We start from the raw sequence: 21,597 nt of genomic DNA, 5'->3' as shown, positions 1-21,597 counted from the left end.
TTGCTGCTTTCTATACTGTATGAATGGATGCACAACTTGCCAATACGATAAACTGTTTGGGACTTTTAAAACTTTTAGTCATGGTCTTAAAGTAAACTGAAAACCCTTTGGACTTGACCAAATTTGACTTGCTCCAATTCCATCAGGCTGTTTTGAATTTTTTTTAACTTGCAGTCACGGCCTAAAACTAATTTAAACCACATTGCAAGGTCAGCCAAACCTGCCTCTGGTTCACGCCCATTGCTTGCCAGAGTGAGATGGGAATTGGAAGCCTGATTTCCCAACCTGGCCATGTTCACAGACATTTCAGGCTAATTTCTATTAAAATGAGAAGCAATAACAACACTGGGTAGTTTTAAAAAGCCCGCAACAGAACTAAACGGTACCATTGCACCTGATGACATCGACATGAGCTCTGAGATCAGGTGCTTGGCTTCACAGAGGCCTGTTTGCCCTATTCAACAAAGCAGTTTAATTTTGCTGATGCTACTTTGTTTCTAATCTGCACTTCCCCAGGCTGTGAAAGAAAAATCACACCATTCTGAAATGCCAGGGAAAACCTCTCTAACCACCTCATCTTTTCAGAGCTAAAATGCCACTTTAAAATGGAAATCAAGGGCCTGACACCAATTTCCCTTACACCATGGGTATCTTTATTGGCTTCAGTGCTGTTATTCCTGACTTACAACAGTGCAAGTGAGCTCAGATTCAAGCACAATAAAACATAAGGCAGATGAAGTTCAGAGTCAGTACAGCAGCTTTAGCATTCAACAATGGGTGAAATCCTGGCCCCACTGAAGTGAATGGCCAAAGTCCCATTGACTTTACTGGAGCCAGGATTCTGCCCAAAATGTACTGACACAAAAGGACATCTAGCTGATGCATGAAGTTTGTAAAATACAAACAAGGGATGTTTGTTACGAGGATATTTGTCAAAACAATTGCAGACCTGTTCATGCAACTCGTGGTCCAGATCTGCAGCTGACATAGCTTCACTGAATTCAGTGGAGCTATTCCCATTTACACAACAGTGTTTGTGGAGGGGAGGACAGGTTCCATAGAAATCCAAAATTTGGAAAATATCAACTAGTTTTAAAGGAGGCTGAAAACAAAACAAACTGTAAAAAAAAAAATTGTAAAAAATTCATCCTCTCCATCAGATTTTGAAAATGCAATGAAAAAATGTCACCCAAAATTTGAAATTTGGAAAATTAGGACCAGCTCTACTATGGCCTTCATACCTCAGGTCCACTGGGAAGAGGAGCAGGAAGCTATCACCAGGGATCTGTACAATGCAACCTCTAAATTGCAAGACATCTGTATAAAGAATCCCCCAAATTCATTCTATAAAACCAACCTTACATTAGGATTCAAGAAGCAAAATAAAGAGCAGTTATTTAGCTATCAGTGGTATCACACTGTATAAACAACACTAGACACTGTAACCACTGATATTCTTGGTGAAATGCACAAGGATGAAGAAACTTCCACCTACCCCTACCTGGCATTATCTCCAGGTGGATGCATTCCTCTGAATTTCCTTGCAGCTGCTGGAAGGATTGGCTGATCGCAGTCCATCCTGTTTTCTATGTCTATGTTTTACCAAGTTAAAATGACTGTTGTAAGTCTCAGTGGCCCTTGTTCTCCACTCACAGCAGGTAAATCACTGAAGTCTATGGAGTTACACTATTGTAAAGGTGGTCTATGTGAAAGGAGAATCAGACTCATTGTTTGTGGTGATAAATCTCTGGCAAGTCACTGTTCTATCATCATGAGCAAGGAGGCTGCAGATCCAGAAGGGGTTACAGCAACAAATTGGGGAACCCCCCTTTGGAATTTCTGCAGAGGGTTCCTTCTTATTTTCTCGTCTTCGTGACCTTGCTCATGGTTTGATAACTGATATTGTTCAGAGTAAGACACAACAATTCCATTAAAAGTTGTTATTAACCTGGGCCTGCCTTCTTAGTAGGAAACACACATGCTATACTGTGGGAGACCCTCATTTTTTAGACAACTGCAAAGTAAATACCAGTATGGCCCTTAAAAATAAGAAGAGATGGGAAGCAAGCTTCTTAGGTTGAGATTTTGCTCTCAAGCAGAGCCCTGGGCAAGAGATGGAGCATGTACAGGTGCACCACCTGAAGGAGCCTTAGGAGGGGTTTTGCCTCAGAGGCACCCCTCTGAGGGACAGTTCCTCTGCAGCAACAAGCTGTATTAGCAGCCCTTTACCATACTTGTTCTCGAGCATCCAGGTAGTGCATATGGGTGGAGGCGGAGCCATGGTTCTGCATACTCGCAGCCCTGCTCACCGGAGGAAGAGGTCTTCTGTTGCACTGAGGTGTCAGATGCAAGATCCAGATAACCCCAACGAACGCAAAGGTGGTGGGGGAATCTTTCCTCCCCACTACAGTCGCATTAGGGCTGGTCACAACCTAGCCTTTAGTTAGCCGCACAATGGAGAGACTATCCAATAAAATGTTTGTGTGCACAAAGTTTGGCGATTTGACTCCACTTAAGACCACATCCTCCAAGGTATTTAGGCACCTAGCCCCCGTTGACTTCAGCAGGGCCGGCCCTAGACCAAATGCCATCCCAGGCGAGAAGCGTCTTCAGTGTGTCCCACCCACACAATTGCACAATAAAACAAGTTTCACAGTATCACAGCTGGGCTCTCACTTCACTTCATTTCATTCTTATATCTCATTGACTGACTGGGAACACCTCACCCCTTACCCACCTCCGAGGGCCTGGCTGTCAACATTCAAGGAAAAGGTAGTTCTCAAAGTCTGGAAGGTTCCATGAGAATCTACAAAAGGTCCAGAACATTCTAGGAGGCTAGTGAAAAATGAATCCACATATGGAATACCTGAAACATTTTACTACAAACCTTCTATTTTTCCTTTTGTCGCTAACAACAAAAACAGCACCCCGAGCCTGGCACCCTCCATGCCCACCCAGCACCCAGGGTGGTCGCCTGGGTCACCTGCTCCTAAATCCAGCCCTGCATTTCAGTTAGAGTCAAGTACCTAAATATTTTTGAGAATCTGGGCCATTGGAGCCTAAATCACATAAGCATTTTGAAAATTTTACCCCAAGTCTTGAGTTTGAAGGTGGCCACTGGTCTGAAATGGATATTCTATAAGCACTGTGTCATATGCACTGGCAAAATACATGCTTAATTTTTGCAAAATATATTATTTCTCACATCACCTTAAAAAGGCCAAGTGATGACTGCAGGATGACGACGCTTTTCAAGGAAGAGACATACGTTTAATCTTTATAGTTGATTTAGTGTGCTGGGTTTAGATGCCGCCATGCTGGAGGGAAAGACTCTGTTAGATAAAATCCCATCATTCAGGGGGTTTAGCACTCAGGCATTTCAAATTACATCAGGCTGGATCTTGATTTCAATCAGAAAAGCCAAATTTTCTTTAGCTAAGGAGTGACAAAGGGTGGGAGAGGAAAAGGAAATAACAAAGGAAGGAAACAAATACTGGTAGAGATTGGTACTTTTCTGAGCTGAAGCCTGGGCTAAAATACAATAACTTGCTCTTTTAAATAATTTTTCAGGCCGTTTCTGCAATATCTAGAAGAAACTCTCTAGTTAACAGTATTTAAAGGGTGTTCATTTCAAAAGCTTTCATGTGTTAGCCTACCTTTGCTCCCATCAAAGTCAAGTTCAGTGGAAGTTAGAGAAATGCTCAGTTCTTTCAAAAATGCTGCCCCAAATGTCTGACTGTTTAAGAACCTGATCCGGCCAAGTGCTGAGTGCCTGCAGCTCCCATTTACTTCAGCTCGAGAGGGAGTTGATGTTATTGTCCCCGTTTTACAGATCTGAGAGTGAAGTGCAAAGGTTGAAATGTCCTGCCCCAATGAGCAGGGCTTACTCAGAATGCAAAACCCCAATGCCCAGTCTTCCGCTCAGTCCACTCGACGGTGCTGTCTCTGTGTAGTGATAAATGAATAGAGTAACATTTCAGATCTGATACATATTCAATGCTGGAAAGCTAAGCTCAGTGCAAACTCCCTCTCCCCCGCATCAAGGATCTGATCCTTCAAAGCGCTTATTGCCTGCCACTCCTAGAGTCATCACTAAAGACCCCATGGCAGTCAATGGAAGTAGAGGGCAATTAGTCCCTTCTCTTCCTGTTTACATAGCACTATCCTTATTATGGGTGTTTAAGGAGCAGTAGGTGACAGCTTGTGCTTTCACTGATAATTTCAACCCATCCTCCCCCCCGCCCCCATAACGAGGAAGGAAAAACAGGGCAACGTGTAGGGGAAAGAACCCCAGTTCCAGCTTACATGGAACTAGGAATAAGGCTACACTTATCCAGGAGGCCCTAAAATAACAAATAACAGCAGTCCGGTGACTTCTGCCTGGCTGCAGCTTTTCACACGCAGCAGCAACATACCATGCATTTCATAAGAAGAGAGCATGCGATCAGGCCGTTGTGTAATGCACACTAATGGAATGAGCGTAGGGAGATGGTGCTGGAAGGAACTGGAGTGTAATAGGGCTTGGAAAATGCTGAGGGAAGAACTGGGCAATGGAAGGGAAGGCTGTGTGTCAGGGAGGCCAAGAGCAAGCACAAAGGGGGAGTGAGCTAGGAAGGTGTGCACTTTGGTTTTATAGTCTCCTTCTCATCCTAGCTAGGGTCATGCTGGCAAAAAATGTGGTGAATTGTGTTAAAATTGCAAATGTCCCTTTAAATCCCAAGGGATTTCCTTGTCCTGCACAAAGCCGGACGACAACAAAGTGGGGTGGGTTGTGCCTCTCTGTTTTGGGGAGCAGCCTGCTTTTCTGTCTGTTTTGGGGCGGGGGGAGGGCTTGTGTTAGCGTTCTGAGTTCTCAGAAATAAAGTAGTGTTATGCTGTTATCTTCCAGCAATGGTATCTTATGTTTGTCTCTAACTTCTGCCTATGCCATGAACACAACAAAAAGGGCCGAAGTGCTGGCACCAGTTACCATGTGCGTGGACGGCCACCCCCCCACAACCCCCACACTTAAAAGGAACTTGCCACTCCGGCAAAGTTTAAAAAAAAAAAAAAGTTTGTGGAACTTATTTCTCCACAACTCGGTTGGTGTCACAAAGGGACCATGCAGTGGTGACACTATGATACTAGTATCATTACTCTAGGTTTTGTAAAGGGACCACTCAGTGCACAAGAAACACACACTACTTACAGTGCCGCAGGCTGGGAACATGCTGCATGCTAAACAACAGAGAGTGGGGAAGAAACACTCACTGAACAGGAAGTAATGGGGGTTGGACCTTGGTTCCAACCCATAATACTCTGAGTAAGCCAGTTAACCCCTTGATGGCCTGAAAGGCCAAGAACATTTTTCCCCCCATGAGCTTTAAACACAAATTTCATTTGGGGGCTAATTTGACACCTGCCCAATTTGTAATTCGGAGGGCTTTGTTTGTTTGTTTGACGTGGGTTTAGAAAAGAAGGTTTGGAAATTGCACGTCTTCATCTGCCTCCATGTGAAAACAAAATGAAATTCACCCACATGGAGTTTTGTAGTTTTCACACAAAAGCAGGAGTCTTTTTAGGTGGAAGCCATGAATGCTGAGCAAACACCGTGAAATCTTTCCATGAACAGGAACAAAATGTGGAACCCCCAAATTCTAAGGTTTATTCCTGGCTCTGCTACCAATATGCTGCCCGTGGCCCTGAGTGAATCATGTCACTTTCTGTGCCTCTGTTTCCCCTCCCACCCTTTGTCTGTGTTCTCTAGTTAGACTGAGCTCTTTGGGTCAGGGATTATCCCTTACTATGTGTGTATATAGTGCCTAGTACAATGGATCTCCTATCTTAGTTACTAGGTGCTACTGAACTAAATAGCGATAATTATTATCTTCATACCCTTGGGTCTGACCAGTGCCAGAGAGCAATGTACACCTTATTAGATTTTCTTATTTATAAATAAATATAAATAAATTAATAATGACAGTATATCACTGTTACCGCTAACCCTAAAGCAGCATGCTGAAAAAGCTGGATTTTATTCCCCTCCCTTTACCCCTTTTTAAACAGGAGACTCAGGCCCCCGTTTGCTGCAGCTTGTATTCAGTGGGCCCGATCCTTGGCTGGTGCAAAGCAGCATAGCTCCATCGACTTGACTGCGTGGCGTGACGCTGCTTTGCACTCGCTGAGGAGCTAGGCCTTGGGTTGAAAGGGCCTCCCCCTGATTTCCTCTATGATCCTCTAAAATCTGGTTAAAAACAAGCGAAAAAAAAAAAAGAGTCCAGTGTCACGTTAGCAATAAAGTATTTTTTTTTAAATAGATTTCAATCCTGTGTTTTCACCTGACAGCCTTTCTTCTTGGTACTTTCACTTTTGGGGTGTGTAATAGTGGAAGGAGCACTTAAAGGCCAGGCAGCCGACAAAGCCATTTATTCCAAAGCCCAGCATTTTACGAATAAAAGGAACACATGAAACCCCCCATACAAATGGTGTGGAGCATTTTCTTAAAATCAATCAGACTCTATTATTTGGTTTAAGCCCAATCTCATTGTCTACATCTTCCGCCAGAGGCTGATTTCTGCCAGGTAGAAAATTAAGTTTCTTTTACTTTTCTTCCTTACACAATCTTTCAGCATCTCGGCACAGTTATTCGGTGTGGGAAACCGACTTCCTGTCTCAATAAACAAATGCACACAAGTCTTTTCTGGCCACATAATGGGGTCTTTTTTTTTTTTTTTAAATTTTATACAAAAATCATTCCACACTTAACACATCAATGAAGCCACTTAAGCTCTCCTGCATCTGAATTAAAGGGGGAATTGTGTGATCAAAGAGTGTGAAAGAACCACACATGGAGTTGTTCAGACACTTTACTTTTGTTACATTTGCGACATAACAAACCCAATAAATAAGCTTATCCTAGTAGCCAGTTTCATTATCTCATACGCTTATGTTTAAAAGCATTTCCTTAATACATCTCCTCTTTCTATGGTTGACATAGTCATTTTTTTTCTGTACAGGCTATTTGGGGTTAAAAAAACTAAGAAGGAAAAAACGGTCTGGGCATACATGGGGAAAAATGACTTCTCTGGGTTTTTCGTTCAGTGCTTCAGCTGAGCTGTGGGTTTACAGGCACAATAAGCACAGTAAGCTCAGCCCGCGTGACGATATGCAAGATTTCTGGGGTGGGGAAAGTTCGGACTGTTTTGTGACACCACCAATTATTAATTGGCAGGGTTTGAGGCAACTTTTGGCACTGTTCACCTCTTTATTAACCAAAAATGGGCAGATAAAGAAAATTTCACATCATCTTCTCGATGCTTATTATAACAGTGTACCACTCTTATAGGCAATGGATTGCCATCAGCATAACTAAGATCAGAACCTGGCCCCTTTTTAGTTTGATATGCAAGTGACCAATTCTCCCTGCTACCACAGCTGTTGGATGGTTTGCGTTTCAGGATTGCTTAGTAACTTTGACTTTAGCTGGAGCACCTCTGAGGTCAGACCCACTGACCAATTAGATATTCACAATGGGCCCTTAGTCCACCCTTAGACAAAACTTCAACTGATTTCATTGGGTATTTTACCTGCCTGCCTGATCCTGTTAATCATGTGAGTAGACTCTATTTATGCAAATAATGCCAATAGGATTCCTGGTGAAACTGTGTGTGGCAACAGGGGCAGTGCCTTTAAGGGCTGAGCTTCCCCAGACAGTGAGGACGGGGTGCTGCAAAGCTATTGTTGTGGTACTCGGCCAGCTGAAACCAGACACAGAATAAAGCAAATCTTTTGCAAGCACCTTATGCACTGAGTGAACACTGAACTGTGGGTGCTCAGAACCTCTTGGGATTTGGCCTATAATGAACAATCAATCTAAAGCCTTCCCAAGCCCTGCAGGGTAAATTCTTTCTTAATAAATCACATGTGCTTTTAATAGCACTTGTTAATTAACAGGTATTTTTAAAGGCAAAATAAAAAAAAGATGTGAAGTCAGTGTTTTTCTAGATATGTAAGAGGTGAGGGCTGATCCTGCATTCCTTGCAATCAATAGGGACTTTGCCCTGGGTGCAGGATTTCTTTAGAGAAATCTGTTTATTCCACAGAATGTCCTTTTTTTCCTGAACTGGAAGGAAAAATTATTCTGCCCTGAGGGGTGGGCAGTGTCAAAATCCATCTGTGCTGTAACTATTCTGCTGTTGCACTTGTGTGTGGGAGGAGCAGGGGGGAAAGCATACCTGTCATCTTGGAGAAAAATATTTATTGTTCCATGTATTTTCCATTTTAAAACATCAAGCATTTGGGTTTTGTTTGTTTTGTTTTTTGCTTAAGACACTGATTTGATAGTGGCTTTTGATTCTCACTCACAAAATCTGAACTTGATCATGGGCCAAATCCTGATGTCCTTGCTCATTTAAATGCCCACTGAAATCAATGGGAATTTTGCTTAAGTAAATTATAGGTAAGGACTTTGGTATTTCACCCTGTTTTTTTACAGCCTTAATACTGCAACACACTTCACATGAAGGGTTCCTGCAGCCATGCACTGGAGAGCAATGAGGCTTATGTAGGCACATGCATCCCATCCCCCTTCCTTGCAGATCGACTGTAAATGCTTTAAGGCAGGAACTGTCTTTTACTTTATGTCTATATTATGCATATTGCAAGGGGGCTTTAATCTGTAGATGCTACCTTAATATAAATACAATTTAAATGGCCAAGCCCAAAAACAAGACCAAGGAGATTTGTGAAGGTAAACAAAACATAGTTTTATTGTTTTATATTTCAATAATAATAATACCAAAAATCTTGCAAAACAATTCACTTCTGATGTTACAAAAACATACATCTATATGGCAAAAATATCCAATACCCTGATCATCAGATGGGCCTCAACTTGGCCTCCTATTTAGCATCAGCATTCGTGCAACCACAAATAATTGTGGACTCAAGTCCTTGGATGTAATTCTGTAGACACATTTTATAGTCCCTAGATGTCTAATTATCTGATACCATAGACAGTGTTGCCAAGTCTCTTGATCTTATCATGAGTCTGACAATATTTGGTGTTTTTCTTGAAATCCAGCTCCTGGAATCAAGTAATTATGTGATAATCTCATCTTTTATTTAAAAAAAAAATTTCTAGCTCTTATGGTTGCAGAGTAAAGGTTGAAAATGTGACCCAAGTGTAACCTAAATATTCTAAAACTATAAGGCAAATAAAGCAAATCCAAAATGTATATTTAAAAAAAAAATCTCATGAGTTTTAAGATAATCTCACCGTTTTGGAAGGCCGGAGGTTGGCAATAATGCATAGACATCTAAGTAGTACAAAGTCCACCTGCAGGTATCTGTGAGGGCAAAACTACAGGACCAAGATCAGCAGCCCACTATGTCCTGAAAATTAAAACTGCAGACAGGACGAAACAAGGGCATTTACAACAGCAGTTATGGCTACTCTTTCTTTGGGTTGCATAGAGAAACATTTATCAATAACAGAACTGGTCAAAAACCATACCAAACTTAAGTTGACTTTTTTCCAGATTTTTTCATTTAACTCCCAAATTGCAACAAAAATCAAAAGTCAGAAAATTAATACAGTAGTTGAAGTCTGGGGTTTTAAAATAAGCCTAAAGGAGTTAGACACTCAGTTCCCATTGGCACGTAACTCCCGGAGGCTATTCTGAAAAATCCCACTCCTAGTCAAGAACATGTTAATATAATGCAGAGGTGCTTAATGTAGTCAGGTTGAAACAAACAAAAAGAGTATAGAAGACAGTGAAGGGCTTTTCATTCTCTCGGTTGTTCACTTTTGAAGCCTGCAAGTTCTGTCTCTTGTGTCGCTTTTTCAGTAGGATCTTTTTAAAGTAAGTGTATAGCGTGTGGTAATCCAGCAGTTACTAGTGGGTCTAACCAGCTGCCTCTTCTGATCAGGCATCTTCTTTCTGGGAGCTAATAGAGTCCTTCTAGGAGGAATCAGATATAGGCTTTTAACACAACAATAAAGTGAGAACAGGAATTTGAGGAAAAGATGGAGAAGCTCTGAAATCCAGTTGGAATAGCTGCCAAAATGCTTTGATGATGATGATGAAACAAAAAGGTACTTACTGTTTAACAGGTTTGACTGATACCTATAAAACAGAAAGAGACAGAGAGACCACAACAACCCACTCTGGTGCCTCATTAAAATTTTGCAGATATTTTGTCTGGAAATAGTTTTGCATCTAATTAGTAAACTGATTCCTGACCCATGACATTTGGATCTGGCTCCAAACTGCAAAGCAAACTTTCCAAAAATCTGAGGGTGTTTGAATGTGGTGGGTTGATTTGCCCCAGTATAAAAATAGGGTTCAGTTAATTGTAAATGTTTATGAGCATGAATTCAAATGAGCCTTGCACCCATCTGTGAGGAATGGTAAAGCAGAAAAAAAAAGACCCATTTTATGCGTGTATTAACTTAGGCTCAGTTAAGGCTCAGGTCAAAAATTTCACACTGTCCATTAATCTGTGTGCCTTAATTTTTGAGTACCTGACTTGATCATTACTAGACATAGTTTTTAAATTTAAGGTTGACTTACGGGATTTGACTCCAGAGTCACACAATGAGTCACTGACAGAGATTGGAATATGCATCCCATTGTATTTCTTAGTGTTTGATGAAGTGATTAAGACAGACATACAATTATTTATTTAATTTAAACGAGGGGCCCCGCTCCGATGCTGTACAGTTTTGAAAAAAATAACCCAGAAGACTTTGGAACACAAGCCTTGCCGTATCCAATCAAACCAATGGTCCATCTCCTGTCATTGGCACTGGCCAGCACCAGTTGCTTCAGAGGGAGGAGCAAGAGACTACCATAATGGACAATAATGGAATAATCTGCCCTTAGGGAATGGGTTTTCCTAACGCCAAGCATGCAGGGATTGGTTTAGAGCCTCATGCTTGCAGGATTTAAAGCCATTACATATCTGTAGCCCATTTTATTTTATTTAATGCAGAAATATCCACTACGAATATCCATTCCGGGCCCTAGCTACCTTCCCTTGCCAAAAATTCTGATGAATTACAAATCCACTCATTTAACCTCATCTCAAACCCAACCCGCAGTGACCAAATAGAAAATAAGCAGCACCACCTCTCCTCACTATCATCACTGCTCAGCTCCCTCCTGTCTCCTCCCTCCCCAAAGCTAGGGAGAATCAATGAGCTTTGCATCCCTAACTGTCAAGGGGTTAGGGCTATTTTGGACCAATGAGTTCCCAATTCAAAGGACCTCACAGAGAATGCCCGACTAGCACTTCCCTCTTTGTTAAACCAAGGGCCTGTGCTGACCTCAGCTGTGCAGCATTGCATGGGGGGAAAGCTGGTATCTCATCTAGGGTGGTCCTATGTCATTAAAGACTGTGCAAGTCAAAACTGAAGCTTTAAACTCTTATGTAGCTGTGGAGGTTCTTATTATTTATATAATGCATAACCCTTTTTGAATGCTGTTGATCTTTTGTCTTCAGTGACGTCTTGGGGCAATGAGTTCCACAGATTAATTATGCATGGTGTGAAAAAGCCTCTCCTAGATTTTAACAGAGTTTACCTACCAACAAAATATACACTAATCCCACAAATGCTCTCCTCAAGCACAAGTCTGAGGTTTTTTTTTTTTTTAGAAAAGGCTATCTTGAACTCAGGCTCTGGTGGACCAGGATTGAAGTGAATTAATTAGGGGACTTGCACTGACAGTATCCTCCATGGTGGCTGAGGTCAGCTGGGACACTTTTGCTGACAGTTCCTGGGTTAATATATCTGGGGAACTGTCATCAAAAGTGTCCCAGCTGACCTCAGCCACCATACAGGGCCTATAGGGATAGGCTCCCTCAAGCATCCAGGACCCAGCTAAATACCCAGAGAAAGTACTTTGATTTGGAGTAACTATGGAGCCAGTGCTGTCTTTAGGAAACTGGAATGAGATGTGCCTTCTGGCTAACTCCAGCAAGCAAGTAGGCAGCCACATTTTGCATGAGCTGTAGCTGCTCAGTGGTCTTCAAGGTTAACCCCATGCAGAGCCATCGCTGCTATCCAGTCTTCAGGTCACCAAGGCATGGTATGCATGTCAGAGAGAAATGGCCACATTCCCCTTTAAAAAAAAAGCTAACTCTAGCCACTAATGCAACCTAAGAATCTAGGAGCTATTTGGGATCCAAACCCAGCCCTACATTTACAACTTTTTTGGCCAAAGGGGACTGGTAGGCTACTTACTCAGTGGTGGAGGAGAGATCATTTCTGTAATGCCCGTTGCTTCCTCGGCCCACCAGCTTCATCGCTGCCTTGTTTCCACCCAACTTGTGCTCATAAAAAAAAATATTCATTTTATTAAAGTGCTTTGACATCTGGTCAGATTGAAAGTGCTATGTGAATGTGAAATATTATCATTGGGCCAAATCCCAAAGTCCTTCCTGCAGCAAAATTCAATGGATCAATTCTTAAGACCCTGATTGTGAAACACTGAATTGAGATGAATCATACTATAGTCGGATCCAAATTCTGACACCCCTAACTCACACTGAATAGTAGTTTATTCTATAAGTAGTCCCATTGAAATTAATGGGACTATGTGCAGAGAAAGGTTCTGTATAGCATGAGAAAAGGGATCAGAATGGGATAATCCCCCTGTGAGTAATCCTATAGTAGCACCTTACTCAGAGTAGCTTTAGGAATTTCAAAGTGATTACTCATGGAGTAAGATGTTACTCATCATGAGTAAAGGTCAGAATCAGGGCCATGACATTTTAATTTCAGACACACTCAAGTACCACTGTCACCTCCCATCTCCTTTGAACTGCAGGTAAGCTCACATCATGCTGTGGTTTTATATATAGTGTTTTAAGTTTACTAACAGCAGCCTTCAAATTTTCACGACAGCTGGGGGGGGAGAGGGAGGGGGAGGGGAGATAAATAAATAAACCCACCTAAATGCACTAAAATGCAGAAAGAAAACCAGCCCAAAAGGTTTCGGTTTACAAGAGGTGGTTTATTGTGCCGACAGCGGCGGCTGGATTCAGTAAAACTCCATCTGACTCTCACCCAGTGCAACCTCAGCTCAGTTCTTGTAACAGCTTTCCTCGCCTGGAAAGTCCATTTCTAGAGGCTTGCATGGGACCGCCACGCTGCCAGAACAGGACTGGCTTTTTATTGAGTCGGACCCTTATAAAGCATATCTGCAACTGGAACCGTTTTCATAGATCAAGGCTGACTTCAAAGCTGGAAGAAGGGCCAAATGTGCTCTCAAAGCTTGACTTCGGAGAATCAACCATCTCCCATATGCCAGAGTTCAAATAAAACTAAAGTGGCTGCCACAGCATTGGATGGTAGGTGAGGTTCTCTGGCCTGGGTTGTGCAGGAGGTCAGACTAGATAATCGTAGTAGTCCCTTCTGGCCTTAAAAACATCTGTGAATCTATGAACATTACCAGCTGCATGGTTAGGACAACTTTTCTGCACACATATCAAAATGTAGAATTAAGAATACCCAGTAACATAGATAAGAGCACTGGACTTTGACTCAGCTCTGTCACCGGTCCGCTGTGTGATCACTTTACCTGTTTGTGCCTCAGTTTCTCCATCTGTAAAATGGGGGATAATGGCACTAACCTTCTTTGTAAAGTGCTTTGAGATCTATGGATGAAAAGTACTATAAAAGAGCTATGTGTTGACTTCAATGGAATTTTTCCCTAAGTGTTGAAGGAGTTGATCAACAGATACATAAATACTTGGGCAAGATAAATAAATAGTCTAAAGCAGTGATGGATAAAGGCTAGTTTTTGAGTGAGTTAATTATTTCTTTGTTAATGCCCAGTAGCCTCCCCCTCCTACTGAAAGTGCTTTTATAGCTGGCATTTTGGCTGCCACTCTGTCTAATAGCACAGACATACAGACAATAAAAAAAATCCATTTCTTTCTTAACAGATAACACTTGTGTCTTGTTACAGACTTTTCAGGCTGTAAACCAACTTGAATCACTAATTTAAAGGATAGCTAACTTGCACTGTGCAGGGCTGTATAAACATTCCAAATTCCAATTTTTCTTCAAGACATATGTGGACATTTAAAAAGGGTTTTAGGAGCCATTTTGCAATTAAGAAGATCTAGATTTAGGATTTTTCTCTTCTCCCCCAAGTTTATCATGTAATATTAATATACACATAAAATATTTTTAGTGCCTGTATGTATTTATGAGGTCCTAAGGGAAAACAGAATTCCTCTAGCCAAAAGGAAGGCTGGAAAAACCAGTAAGGGTAAGACTGACTGCTAGAACATCAAATCCATGACAGAATTCGTTCATATGCTGCAATTTCTGTGAAAGTGCTGTGGTGTTGGTTTTCACTGTATCTGCTAGTTTAATTGTTTCTGCCTGTTCATTTCTTTGTCTGCTGAAACCACTAGCCTAAGGGAGATTTAAAAATCAAAAGGTAGGGCTGAAGTTGAACAGGAAATGAACACTGGTGTTGTGGCAATATTAAACTAAAAAGTTCAGAAGTGGCTCTAGGAACTAACCATTTAAGTGCATCTCATTCTCTCTGCCTTTTTTTGTTTTGGGGCTGCAAATAAATTTGAGATCCATGTCAAGAAGTGTCCTAGGTTTGTAAATTTGAAATGGTAAGAATGTGTCCTCTGGAGAATTTCCCAGCTAGCATGCACTGAGCACCTCTCTAATGAAAAGATCTGCATTTGATTTTGGGCAATCACAACTGTGTACTTTTCCTTTGTATCCCTTACCCATGTGGGAGCTGGTGTAGGGAAAAGGCTTTAATATCAAAAGAGAGCAGCACGCAGATTTCTTTTTTGGTGGGGAGCAGAAAGTGATCTTCAAAAGCTCATGGCACCTCAGACCTGAAGGCTGATTATAACACTTATTGAAAATAAACAGAGCTCACAGGAGAATCTGTGCAAGGATTTTTTTTTTTTTAAGTGCACTCTATCTTCCTCCTTTACTATCTCTCTTTCCTCTTTTTCTGATCTCTGGGACAAAGATTCAACAATCCGAGATTCAAAACTCAAGCAAAGAGGATATGTACTTAAAATACTACATGGCCAATACAAGTATTTTACAACATATCCCACCTTTAACAAGCAAATTGACCAATGTAAGAGAACACTCTGGTTCAAAACCTTTTTAAAAATAGCAAACCCTATTACAGATATTGAACCCACCATACAGTTAGTAGGAATATAGTCAGACTTAAAAATAATAATTCTAGGACTTTCAACATATAAGTTGCATTCAGTAACAAAAAGGTATTGGGCTACATATTTCAGGAATTAATTTGGGTTAATTCAAATGGCAAAGATGAGGTAGGCAAAACAACACGTAATTACCTTTTCCTGCCTTTGAAGAACAATGAATTTGGGACTGGTCCAACTTTAGAAAGGGTGATTACAGATTTGATGCTCAGAGCAATCTCCACCGACACATATATTATATATAAACACATGCACACGTATTTTCTTTCCACGCTCCTATATTCCACAGGCATCACGCACTTGAAGAATTAAATCAATTCAAGATAAAATTCAATTATGTATCCTGCTAATTATTTTTGAGTATTAGAAGGAGAGAAAGAAGGCTAACCAACACAAGGCATAATTAAGCAGAAAAGCAGCATTTGTGTGGTCACTCAGAATTCAACATGCAAAACAGGTATCATTTAACCATTTCCTTTTATATTCTGCATCAGGGCTGAGGGGGAGACTTGAAAGAATGAAGTAAGACAGATCTGTGAAATTTACTGAAATATATTTTTGAAGAGGAAAGATCTATTTCTATAAGTATTGACAATCACCACTGCGTGTAATAAGCAATGTTAAATATAACATGTAACTAAACAGGCATTAAAGGCCTTTTACACACTTGGAAGAAAAGAAAACAGTTTTTTTCTTTCTTTCTCTCTCTCTCTCTCTTTTTTTAATGCTGCAAACTGCAAGCATTTTGGTCTATCTCTGTCAAGTGCAATTCTTTCTTGATGAATGACAAGGTACGATAATAGGCTGCCGTTGCTGTGGCAACCAGACAGCAGAGCTGTGTGCCTTGAATTTTGTCATCTGAAAATGAAACCAGAAGCAAAAGAAAAGCTGAGAATGTAGCCAACAGATTAACTCGCATGGGGGGGGAGGAGGAATAGGAGGGAGGGAAGAGAGAAGGGGCGGGGGGGGGGGAAGGAGAAAGACAGTGGGGGGAAAAGGGGGTTAGCTTGCAGGCAATTAAAATTACAGTAGTGTGTCGTATGTGTCTGTCTGTCTCTTGTAATTCCAGATGCCATTTGCCTAGAGGTTTTATCTTTGTTTTCACTACACGTCTTTGTTTCAGAAATATTCAAGTAGCTTCAAAGATACATTTAATGTACAGAATTCAAGAATCTACCGAGCTTTAAAATGGGGGGGTGGAATTCTGCTCCCCCGCCCCATATATAGATATATAGATATATATATATATATATATATATATATATATATATATATATATATATATATATATATATATATATATATATATATATAATGTTCCACTCTTCCAAGCCTCATGAGAACACCAGATGCATTAGCTGAGGGCCTGAAGGTGGGGACTCTGGAGAGCCGGTATGGATGCGGCAGAGCCATGCCCATGTGTGGTGTGAAGCCCACCTGGACAAGGTAGATTCACACAGGGTAAGCTGGAGAAAGAGAAGAGGCTGTTGGGGCCACTGCTGCATAGATCCACCAGTCACGGCCGAAGGAGCAAAGGAGGCTACTGCTGACGTAGCGGTCCTTCGGTGCCACTGCTTGGGACTGGAGCTTCCTCCACCTTAGCCTCTGGGGAACTTACCCATACAGTGGCGGATTTAGAGTTAGTGGGGCCCTGTGCGCAGCTTCATTTTCAGGCTCCCCCCTTGGAAACCCAGCCAAGAAAAGGAACATTCCCTCTTATCTCCCCCCTGCCCCGTTTTTCATTCTTTTTTCCTTCATATTCCTGAGCCCTGCTGCGCCGCCGGCCAGGACTCAGGGGCAGCTAGTCAGATATTTGTCCTGCATTTTGGGCCCCCGCCCTGTCGTTGGGGGCCCCGTGCTATCACATAGTTTGTTTCATAGTAAATCCACTCCTGTACCCATGTATTATAATATCTGCTGAGATTGGAGCCCCGATCGTGCTAGGCGCTGTACATATATGTAGAAAGAGAAGGTAGGCAAAAGGTGACCATAAGGAAATATTCTTCCACTTCACAGTGATGGAACTGAGGCACAGAGAGCGGTAATGATTTTGTAAGGTCATACTGAAGTCTGTCATAGAGCTGGGAATTGAACCAAGTATCAGGCCACTGTCTTTACCAATGTCCTATCCTAGCCCTACTTTACAGTTTTCTCCCTGGGTGTCTTTGCGTTACCTCTGCCAATGACCCAAACAAGTTGTTACTCTTGATAGCCCTGAAGAGCCAATGCAGCTGTGGGAGTGCACGCTGGAGTCTACTCTGCCTCGTGCGTCTATCAACAAAATTGTCAACTCAATTCAGATTGTGGAATTCCTCTTACTGATGACAATGGAAGAGGCACCAAAAAAGAAGGTTGGGGTTTCAGACCCCAGACTGAGTTTGTAAGGGTGGCAGTTTGACAAATCACCTTTAGATCTGTTAACTCAGCAGATTGTTTCTTGAAGTCATGGAGAGAAAATAAATATGGAAAACCACAATGTCATTTCTAAGAGTCAATTTTCAGAGCCTGACCGCACTTTAAGTATCTGCTAAGTGATGTCCTTTCTCATATCATGATTCCTTGCCAAACCCAAACTTCTATTAATCTTCCAACAAAGAAGACAAGTTTGACACTGGGATCCCAGAAACCAAAACAAAGAATGCCACCTCTAGTCTTTATGAGCTGCAAAACTCATGCAATGTTTATTTAAACTACTGGGACCTACTGCAAGGAGCTCAAAAAGAAAGCAATTATGGTAGGTGGGTTTTTAATTTTTAGGAGCTATTGGATCCGTTCTGTTATGAAAATGAAAATATTCATGATTGATCCTGTGTTCAAACGAGCGGGTTTGATACAGAGAAAAAGACGTGGAAATATATAATTTGTTTCGTATAAGAAATGGGTCCAAACCCAAACAGCATATCTGAACTCCTATGAAATTCAGGTCTGGTCCACTTCCAGATGTTATGATTTGTTCTCTCTTCCTCAAAAACGGCTCATATCAGTCCAGAATGCACCAGGCCAAATTGACTGCTGGCATAAATGAGCACAGACCCATTGACCTCAATGGAGTTTTGACTACTCATTCTTGCAGAGAATTTTTCCCTTCATCTGACCACCCATGGTGGGGTGTCCACCCCACACAGGATTGGAAGGGGTCAAGATGGCCAAGCCGGCCAATTAATTTCCCAGGGTACACCTAGAGGAGGAGCCAGGGAGCAGGGAACTAATTGATTGCATGCAGGCTCACCTGTGCAGGAAGAGGTGGGGCCTCTAAAGCTGGGAAGCTGGCTACAGACCAGGGGGTGTTGCTGTGCTGGCATGCCAGGGTAGTAGCCTGCAGCCACTCCCTGAGTGGAGTGAGTCAGTTGGGAGGCTTGCAAACCCAGAGAGAGGGGAAGCCAGATAAGTAGGAAGAAGCCCAGGGAAACAGCAGCAAGGTATAGGACTTTGCAGAGACTTTGGCTGCTTGTTACAGGGTCCCTGGGCTGGAACCCAGTGTAGCGGGTGGGCCTGGGGTCCCCTACCAGCCAGTGGCAAGGGCACTGGAGATGTTAGCCAGACAGCAGGTCTGGAAGGACTTTGCCTTCCCCGGAAGGGAAGGACATCAGTGACCTGGCCAGAGGGCTAAGTGACAAAGAGGTGACTGCAGTCCCTTGACTGTGAGGGGCCACAGGGTGAGACAGCACAGGGGAAGATACTGCTGGAGGGGGAGTGCAATGTCTGGCAGAGCTAATTCCCAGGCGGCCTACAGGAGGCACCGCTAGCCGTCAGTGAGCCCTGTCACACCATCCTGGAAGATGGGGGAGACCACATTTAGATACAATGCCAGAGGACCCAAACTTCGTGACTGGGGGCTCTCTTTAGAAAACGTGGAACTCTGGTACCACCTGATATAAAGAGCTAGAATGGGGAGAGACCACTTCAAAAAATTACAGCTCATGACTAGAAAGCAGGGCTGTCATCTTTTTATGCATTAAGCTTGAAGGAGAGCTCAAGGTGGGGAACAATTATCATACTGTATGATATCTGAAACAATAATATTCACCATTGGTAGAGTGCAAGGATCTCAAAGAGTTTTTATAATTACTCAGGGCAAGATTGTGACTCACCCTACTGCCAGCACAGCAGAGTAAGAGGAGGTGTAATGCATGCCCTTCTGCCCTGCATAGCTTACCTGCATCCCAGAATGGCTGGGGAAGAAAGACTAGCCTTTGCCAGCCTCTCCATGCTGATGGATGGGCAGTGGACTCCCATCTTCCCACTTGCTGGTCGGCACAGCTGAGCTCGTACAGAGGAGTGCTGTACATGGATGCAGCTCACTGTTCCCCTGGAGCAAAGGAGGAATCACAGACCAAAATGGGGCTTTTTGAGTCACAGTTCATTCCCTGGTCAGCATCTGGGTGATCACAGCTACATGCTGCCCCTTACAAATGGCTAGCGGTAAATTTTTCAGCCTTACAAACACCACTGTGGGGGAGATTGAAGTCTTCATATCACCTTTTGAAGATGGAAAATGTGGGGGAAACGAAAGGAAATATCTTTTAAAATCACCTCAAATGTTGGGAGCCTCCTTTGTTGGGTGTCCAGTATAGGACTCCTTGGGCCTGCTAATCAAAGCTAATTAAAGACACAGAGCGATGCGTGTAGCCAGCACCTCTGAGAGGCAATCCACAGGTGTCTAAAGCTGGGCACCCAACAACCGAGGCTACTAATGACAATCTGGGCAGAAGCGATTTGCCCCAAGGCAATTTAAAAGGCAGAGCTGAAGTTGGAAAGCAAGAATCCAAAATCCTGGCTTTTGTAAAGAGACAGCTCAGTGCAACAAAAATAACAAATCACCTGGGAACATGCTGCTTTATCTGACCGCATCACAACAGTGTGTGTGTGGGGGGAAATTTCCGACTGATTAAACAGGAAGTAAGGGAAGGGTGGAGCATATCTTCATCCCATAATACTCTGGGTAACCTAGCTAACCCAATCATGACTACTTCCTGCTGTAACCACTAGACAATCACTCTCCCTTTGTACTAAGGATTGTCGATCTAATCCTGCTTAGGCCTTGTTGATAATAGAAGTTATACCAGGAAAATCCCCATATGGACACACTTTTTCCGGTATAAGAGCATAGTACTTTATCAATCGTACTTCGCTCCATTCAAGCTAAGGAAAATATATAAAAAAAAGAGAGGATGTGGAGGAATAGGGACCTTTCCGCACATATGGTGAAAATGCCCTAAGATAATAGTATATTGGTGGAAAACAACAAATAGAATTTTCAAGTAAACTAAAGTTAAGCTACACACATACAACCCATTGCAGTTCTGTTAGCTGACGGTCCAGAGGAGGTGACAGACCTGAGGAAAGACCCATTAATAGCACTTACTAGTAACAGCCAGATTTGTAATAACTCTGTTTTGGAAAAGGACAGATTCTTCCAACATTAGTGAGATGGAAAAATAAAGGATGGGAAATTCTCTCAATCAGGAGGTGGAGGGGATGTAGATTTTATAACCTCTGGTTACCAGTTGGGGAAATGGAACAAAATTAATATGCTGATAATGATAAGAGGTAGACCAAACATAAACAGACCTTTCAAAAGTAACAAATGTGGGTTACGAATAAGGTTTGTTAATACTTGCATGGAAAGTTCATCTATATTAATAATGAAAACAATTAGGCTTTTTTTGGTTTAGCTTAAATTCCTTCCCAAGTAACATATAGATATAATCAGATGAAATTCACACCCTAGGTTATACCAACAAAAACATGCACAAGACCTAACACAGCTCATCACATGAGGGCAGATAGAGCCCAGAGCGAAACACGAAGTCAGGGGAACTAGACATTCTTGGTGTCAGGCTCTTGGTTGTGGAGTTCCTCTTCACCAGAGTTCAGGCTGAATCTAACTCTTGTTCGCCATTTTCAGAGAGCAAGGTTAGACACATCTGTCTTGTGCAAGCTGGCTGCAGGCTGTCCAGCAGAACGTGTGGTGGAGACAAGCACACAAAAACTACCCATGGAAGACAGTGGCATTGAAAATAGGAGGGGTGGAGAATATGGTTCTTTAAAAGAAAATAAATGCTGCTCTTATATCTATGACATCTCTATACTACGGTGATGGGCACATTAAAAATGCACAGACCGGTAAAATGCACAGACCGGTAAAATGGATTGGACAGCTGGTATTAAATGAGAGTCTTTCTTGTGCTTTTTAGTCACTCATAGCACAGTTGTCCTATAAATTATTTTGGAAAGGGCTGTAGACTTGTGCAATAATAGATTTTTGGCAAGTCATCGAATTCTTAAAAGAACCACTTTATCATTATGGGAAGACCATACAAGAGAGTTAACTCCCAGGTATGGTCATTCAGTAGCCATCAAAGGTAATGACAAACTATGAGCCAGCTT

The 21,597-nt window shown here is 42.2% G+C and overlaps 1 protein-coding gene across 13 annotated transcripts in view; it reads right to left on the bottom strand.

Moving 5' to 3' along the window:
- The window catches only part of LOC140901775 (uncharacterized), a 296,321-nt gene that overhangs the window by 215,495 nt on the left and 59,229 nt on the right, over positions 1-21,597 (bottom strand). For 5 of the 13 annotated variants that reach the window (XR_012155964.1, XR_012155969.1, XM_073321257.1 and 2 more), the window contains one exon: positions 19,364-19,516. The exons of 2 other annotated variants lie outside the window; for them this stretch is intronic. Coding sequence is in view for 3 of the 11 variants with exons in the window: in XM_073321257.1 (XP_073177358.1) it covers positions 19,364-19,516 (153 nt within the window). In the remaining 8 variants the exon portion in view is untranslated. Of the gene's footprint in view, positions 1-3,210; positions 3,318-3,656; positions 3,914-8,753; positions 9,942-12,226; positions 12,316-19,363; positions 19,517-21,597 lie in introns of those variants that run through there. 6 more of the 13 variants (XR_012155961.1, XR_012155960.1, XR_012155967.1 and 3 more) reach the window with 6 other exon arrangements.

Source organism: Lepidochelys kempii, chromosome 22, assembly GCF_965140265.1.
Source record: "Lepidochelys kempii isolate rLepKem1 chromosome 22, rLepKem1.hap2, whole genome shotgun sequence".
NCBI classification, from domain to species: domain Eukaryota; kingdom Metazoa; phylum Chordata; order Testudines; family Cheloniidae; genus Lepidochelys; species Lepidochelys kempii.
The sequence above is the reverse complement of the archived record's forward strand: the minus strand, read 5'-3'. Positions and strand labels throughout refer to the sequence as shown.